Genomic DNA, 7,617 nt, shown 5'->3' on the forward strand with positions numbered 1-7,617 from the left:
GGGGGGGGGGCATTATTTATTATGGTGTATAATGGCAAATGATACTTTGAAAATTACATGTTAATAACTTGATTGGAATTATAACCTTGAGTTGACAGTTTGATACTTTGAAAATTTTGACCCAGCCCTACCCCCAAGGGCTGTAGGGTGGGGCTCAAAGGAGTCAGTGTGCTAAACTTTCTTCATTTTCCTTGTTTAGAATCAGAGGTGCTAGTTTCAAATACTTTTTAGTCTGAAATCTGTATGCTAGATATTGAATAAGGTGATTTTATTGTTTTTTGTCACTTTGAATAATATTTCTGTTCATGTTAAAAACAAAATCAACTCTCTGTATAAATATATCAGGTGACCGATAAGGACCATGGGCCTCTTGTTTACATCTAGATTTACCATCCTGTAGTACAAGTAGTTTTCTGATTTCTGTTTTGTGTGTTGCAACCTATATTATGTTAATTAGCATTTTATTTCATTCTTGTTCCCTCGACTCCTTTATTTGTGCAAACCTTTTTATCAGGATACAGTTTAAAAAATCTCAATATTCCGAACTGAAACGTGTTAAAGGCAAACAATTTGTAAAACTACAATCTGCACGATATGTCAAACATTGAACATGTAATGCTTTGAAATTTAAATACAACTAAAACACGATAAACAGTTTATCTGTTTATTACACATGTTAGCCAAAAACAGGAATAAGATACACTGAGAAGTACATGTATACATTATTAACATTTGGCATATCAGGGGCTACTCACTCTACTTGCTTAACATACCCCAAAAAGACACATAGAGAAGACACTGGACTCTGCCGAACTCCAGAGAAGCAACTTGACTCTTAAGTATTTATGGAGAAATTTATGGAGAAGATGAGAAATAGAATACTCTTACCTAGAGAGAAAAGCTTGACTCTACTGAACTGCAGAGAAGCGACTTGACTCTAAGACTTGAAATTGAATAGACCTGGAGAAGAAGCTTGACTCTACTGAGCTGCAGAGAAGCGACTTGACTCAAAGTGTTCCTGGAGTTGATGATACATTGAAGCTACAGACATAGTAAATGAATAATATTTCAATTTATATACAACTAAACACGCAAGAACAGTTTAACCTGTTTATTACTACAGTTATAATACATACAAGCTACAAGTTTGGCGTATCAGGGGCTACTCACTCTATACCAAAACGATTAAACTTACTAATAGGATATTTAAAATTTAAAGAATCTGGACTCTGAGGTGTCCCAGAGTAGCTAGCTACATGATCGAGCAAGACTCCAAAGATACAGAGAAGCAACTAGACCCTGGACGATTCCAGAGAAGCTACTAGACTCTGCGAGCGACCCTGGAGAAGCTGCATGAGAAATGGAATATTCAACGACTACGGCTAGACCCTCAACGATATGAGAGAAGCTGAATATGTTAGCTAGACCCTCAACGATATGAGAGAAGCTGAAACATACTGTCGTAAAATACTACATGTATAATATTATTATAAGATTGGGGGTAGAATTCCCCAAGAATTAAATGCCAAAATTAAACTATATGTTTTAAAATTAAGAGTGAGTAGCCCAAACAATTAAAACAAAATCAGGAGACCAACTGAGATGACATTCATATGACAGTTTAAGGGTATAGCAAAACCAAAGCACCAAAGTAATGTTATAGCATACGTATATGGTATTACAATCATATATAAAGTACAGATTATATATATATATTACATGAATAAACAGTACAATTACAGGTGCTGAAGGGGATGGCGGGTGGGAATGCACAACAATCTCCTTCAATGATTCAGAAAACTATGCTGTGGGGGCTCCAAATCCCTAACAGGGCATTCCCTCAGGCAGACGCTGATTGGTCAATCAGCAGCATCCCTCTACTCTCATTAACATACATGCTAATTGGCAACTACATAAATACATACGACCTACATTACAGAAAACAGAAAACATAGGCAGCAAGGCAAACTCATTGTATATAAACTATAGTTTAATATTAAAATATCAAACTATCATTTAATAAAGTATTGGGGATAAAAATTACCCTGGAATTAAAAGCCAAAATTGAATGAAATAAGTAATACAAATGAATGTTGATTACTAATGAGTGAGAGCCCCCAATATGGATAAATAAACCTTGAGGTATAGGTAGTACAAGAGACCCCACAATGTACAAGGTACAGTAACTGATCAATGATGCAGTGGTGAAGACCATATCATACAACCTACCAAGCAGAGCAACTCAAGTCAAGAACAGGTGTCCAAAAAGGTCATGTTCTTTTGAGCAGTGGAAATAATGTAGGGGTCGGTATGTATATACCGGATGTAACAGTCAGAGGACCATCTCCTGAGAGTTTGTATGATCTTCAACACCTGCTGCAGCAGCTGAGGTGGCTGCCCCAATATGAACAGAATGGCCGTTGAAAGCATGGTTGTCAGCACCAATATGTGTTAGTGTTTCCTTCAGATAAGTGATGAACTTTTGACGCGTTAAAGGCTGTCGTGACGAAGACATTATCTACAAACAACAGGGAAGTAGGGGTAGCCCCTTGTGAATATCGCACCTGTAAATAGTCATACATAGCCGTCACAGGAGTTAACAGACTGTTTTCAAAGATTCTGATGACAACTCCTTTGTCAAACGGATCCATTTTAGAAGAACGCAGGGACAAGTGAAAATTAGCCTTTCCAGGTAACACTTTTATGTCACACATACGAATAAAATTTGTATCCTGGAATGTTTTGCAAGTAAATTCATCACAACGTAAAAAAAACATAAAAGTTGTTTTGAACACACAAGTGAGCAGTTGAGGTCAATGAAGGTTCAAACAAACCCATTTTGCTGGACAAGGTGGAACACATTTTTCTCGGTATATCACATGTGATAGGAAAACACTTTGTCAATGAAAACACATGGGACTTCTTGATAGCTGGCAAGATGTATGACAGTCTAAGAGTATTCGCGAGTGGATCACCTTAATTATAGCGTATGTAATTGACCCGCCAAGTAAAGTTTAATGGTGTCATACTTAAGACCTAGCGCTGTTTGACAATGTGTAACAAAACCGATCAAAAAGTCTTCAGATACTGGAGGTAGAGAATTTGCAGGAAACCTGATTCCTTGTAGAAGCATGAAAGCCCGAAAATAATTCAAACCTGATCTGTATAGGTAGCTAGAGTCCTCCCACTTAGGGCACGGTTCCACAAGTCGTCCACTTCGTCGCTCAGCTCATCATTAAAGATGACATGGGAAGGCATGGAACCAGAAGAACTTCCACCAGAGGTGCAGGCTCTCTGAAATGTTGCATCTGGAACCAAGAAATAGCATTGGCAGTGTTATTAAGTTTTCCAGGAATTCTTTATAATAGCACTTAACATACAACACATGAAAACATGGATTTGTTGTTTATTTTAAAATCACACGCATGTGGTATAAACAATATATATGTTATACAACAGTTGTAATGATTAATTGATGCCTTGGGAGTTGAATAACACCCACCTATTGTGGTAGAAATAGAGGTTACACAATGAGTGGTTGTTGAATATGGTATTTGATTCACTCGAGTTAGTTAATTTTCAAGAGTTACAAAATACACGAGCTTTAGCGAGTGTCTTTCTGTACCTTTGAAAATTAACTAACGAGAGTGAAATAAATCCCATACTCAACAATCACGAGTCGTGTGATCTGTTTCTACCACAATCTCATGATCAGTCGGAAATAACATACACACATGTGTTTGTTGACAAGGCTGGCGTAGTGATGTGACCCATATGTAAAAAGTCACTCATTGATATCCAAAACTTTTTTTTACAAATTTAATAATTGTCAAAATTAATGTTTCGGCAACAACTTCATGAAAAAATATAATAGATGAACGACTTTAAATATTGAGAGTAGCAGTATTGCATTAATTTATATAAATTAAGCACGGACTATATGCGCGTAAGCATATCGTATGAAGTCTGCCACCCGCCAAGTGATGAAGACGAACTTATCGCTGTCAATGTCCAAAACCATAAACCTGGGGCGTTTCTTCATGACTGTTCTATGGTTGATGTTTATTGTGAAAGTTCAGGCATAGTCAGGCCGTCCAAATAGTGATAAAGGGACGTTGGGAGAACGAAATATTTTCCGAAACTGTGACAGATCTTGTTTTGGTTTCACGACCCGGACACATGACGGTGTGACGTCGAAACGATATCGAGCATCTGTAGCAATTTTGACTGAAACTAGCGATCAAATCTTTAAGTATCACCTTCTTTTAATATTGCCCCAATAACCCCCTTTTCCGCGTAACCTCACAAAGTCACCAACATTTGTCGGATGTTGACAGCAGACGACGTAAACAAAACAGCATGTGCCAAAAAGCGTGTGAAAAAGTCGTCCTGGTCAAAGTGCATCTTCTCGACCAATCAAAACTCTTGAAGGTCATATACCACGTTTGGTATATAACTCATATTTATCTAACAGTCTGCATGTTTATACAATGATCTGAAAGTGGAATAACACAGCGTATTTTGGTAGAAACACGAATATATCCCAGCCTCCCAAAACACACACATATGATGTGACTGGGTGGTGTGCCCTGCTGGGTGTCACAACTTGTTGTCCTTGTGGCCCATCTGGTACATACCTGGCCCATCTGGTACATATCTGGCCTATCTGGTACATGTCTGGCCTATCTGGTACATATCTGGCCCATCTGGTACATACCTGGCCCATCTGGTACATATCTGGCCCATCTGGTACATATCTGGCCCATCTGGTACATATCTGGCCTTTGGGATATTGACAATTGTGTCATTGGTATTTCCTGGAGATGTAAACATTAGTTGACTGTCCTTGACACCATTCAAGTAGTGAGTACTATCCATGTGTAACAGGAAAGAGAGTAGTGTGCTTCCACCGGGGATCAAACCCAGACTTCCTGGCCAGACGCTCTACCACTGAGCTAAAGGGAAATTCCCTCTAACAGGAAGCTAGAAGGCAACAGTAATCCTATGCCTATATAAGGCAAATTTTGAAAGTTGGTAGTTGCATGTTATTTCTTATTCAGTTGATGATGGTATATAAGTAATTATGTTGGGGTATTATAGACTGTTTAGCTGCTAGTCTTGGTAACTTTTGATGTTTGTGATGGGTGGAGTGTTTTGTGTCAGTGGAATCTCGTTACGTTGATCTGAAGGTCTGGGCAACCTGCTTTCTGGATTTACTTTTACAATTAAACTGAAATTTGATTTCAATTAATGTAACCAATGTTATTATACATGTAGCATTTTAAAATATTTTGGAGATTTTGGCAGGAATGAAATTATGAATCAAATGTTTTTTACTAACGTGATTCCACTGTCTTTACTAACAGGTTATTGTGATTCTAAAATGTAACGATTGTTGATACATGTGTTTGATAATTTAAGGATCCCTGTACCACTGCCAAAAACTGGAATAATTTAAGGATCCCCGTACCACTGCCAAAAACTGGAATGATTTAAGGATCCCCGTACCACTGCCAAAAACTGTAATAATTTAAGGATCCCTGTACCACTGCCAAAAACTAATAATTTAAGGATCCCCGTACGTACCACTGCCAAAAACTGTAATAATTTAAGGATCCCCGTACCACTGCCAAAAACTGTAATAATTTAAGGATCCCCGTACCACTGCCAAAAACTGTAATAATTTAAGGATCCCCGTACCACTGCCAAAAACTGTAATAATTTAAGGATCCCCGTACCACTGCCAAAAACTGTAATAATTTAAGGATCCCCGTACCACTGCCAAAAACTGTAATAATTTAAGGATCCCCGTACCACTGCCAAAAACTGTAATATTTTAAGGATCCCTGTACCACTGCAAAGTGTTGTAATAATTTAAGGATCCCTGTACCACTGCCAAAAACTGTAATAATTTAAGGATCCCCGTACCACTGACAAAAACTGTAATATTTTAAGGATCCCTGTACCACTGCAAAGTGTTGTAATAATTTAAGGATCCCTGTACCACTGCCAAAAACTGTAATAATTTAAGGATCCCCGTACCACTGCAAAGTATTGTAATAATTTAAGAATCCACGTACCACTGCCAAAAACTGTATTCATTTAAGGATCCCCGTACCACTGCCACAAACTGTAATCATTTAAGGATCCCCGTACCACTGTAAATACGCATTAGAAACTGATTTCTCTGGAATGATCAAAACATTTCTCAAAAGGAATACCGACCTTGTAGGGCTTTATGCAGTAACCAATAAAGATGAAATTCAACAACAGTATTGTAAGTGTAAAACTTCTGGTGAACTCCACCATGATTCGAACCCTGAACCCCAAGTTTTATACAATGTCTCTCTAGCCAACAGAGCTACCTGGTCAACAGAAGTGTCCAACAGAAATGTTCTTGCACAATTGCAATCCAAAACGAATTCAAGGGAAGATAACTGTAAATACAATAATAAATAACCACAGTGGAACTCTCTAGTGTTTTGTCTGCAGTGGGACATGGATCCTTAACATGATAATACTTTCTTACTACCAGCCTTACTATGTATTCCAGCCTTTTCATGGAACAGGGTTTTCGTGATTTTTGCTGAACTTCTTCATCAGAACTAGAGAAACTGCTGTAAAACATCAATGCCCAAGGCAAACATTTTGGTGTTGTCTATGATGTCAAATATTTTGCTTCTAAACATTTAAGAATGTTTCTCAATACTCAATGTTCTGGAGAAACGTTCTCTTTTAGATCTCTACCTATTAATTTAATTGCAATCTAAAAATCAAAATAATGAAAATTTATACAAGTATTTAATAGCAAATCATTGAATAGTTGGGCCCAGAGTTTTGACTCGTATATCATTAAATCAATATGCTTCAGATGTTTAAGACAGGCATTTCAGCCTTTTAACAAAGACAATTTAACAAATTTGATGTTTTAGATTCACATTTCAAACAGATTTGGCTACAGGTTTTTTTTATAAAATAATAGTTTGAAAAGAATTTTTGCTCAATGTTATTCTTCATTAACAGGATTGAAGTGGACATTTCCAAGGTCATTGTGGGGTCAAGCATGATGTTTTTTAATTTTCCATTTTCATGCATTACATTATAACACTGGCTTTTCCAGATCATGTGTTCTCTTATCAGCCAATTCAATCACACTCCTTGTAAAAGATACAAAGAATCAAAATTATTATCATGTTGGAATTGTTTCCTTACTGTTGATATAACAAATGTTTGCCATATTGATTTGTTTTGAATGTGTTTGAAGTTTTAGTGTCCTTTATTCAGGTTAATCTTTAGTAAAGTAACCTGAAGAATAACTCAAGTCCATCATTCTGTTAAACACCTATTTCTATATTTGGCAGGATCCAGTTCAGACGAGGTACATTACAAGGCATTGCACTCCTATGAGGTCACACAGGAAGGCCAGTTACCCTTCAGGAAAGGAGACATTATCACCGTCCTAGAGAAGACAAACGATGGCTGGTGGAAGGGAACACTGGACGGCAAGGAAGGCTGGTTCCCTGGCAGCTTCGTCAAGGGGATTCAGCATAAATCTGTCACTGAGGGGGGTAGGTGGACTAAGGGGACTGAGGGGGGTAGGTGCACTGAGGGGACTGG

The 7,617-nt window shown here is 37.7% G+C and overlaps 1 protein-coding gene across 5 annotated transcripts in view; it reads left to right on the top strand.

The window, feature by feature from the left end:
- LOC110466996 overlaps positions 1–7,617 on the top strand; it is a 99,231-nt gene that overhangs the window by 63,435 nt on the left and 28,179 nt on the right. For all 5 annotated transcript variants that reach the window (XM_021523847.1, XM_021523871.1, XM_021523879.1 and 2 more), the window contains one exon: positions 7,362–7,568. In XM_021523847.1, coding sequence (XP_021379522.1) covers positions 7,362–7,568 — 207 coding nt within the window. The remainder of the gene's footprint in view (positions 1–7,361; positions 7,569–7,617) is intronic.

The sequence above is a fragment of the Mizuhopecten yessoensis genome, unplaced genomic scaffold, assembly GCF_002113885.1.
Source record: "Mizuhopecten yessoensis strain PY_sf001 unplaced genomic scaffold, ASM211388v2 scaffold1721, whole genome shotgun sequence".
NCBI lineage: Eukaryota > Metazoa > Mollusca > Bivalvia > Pectinida > Pectinidae > Mizuhopecten > Mizuhopecten yessoensis.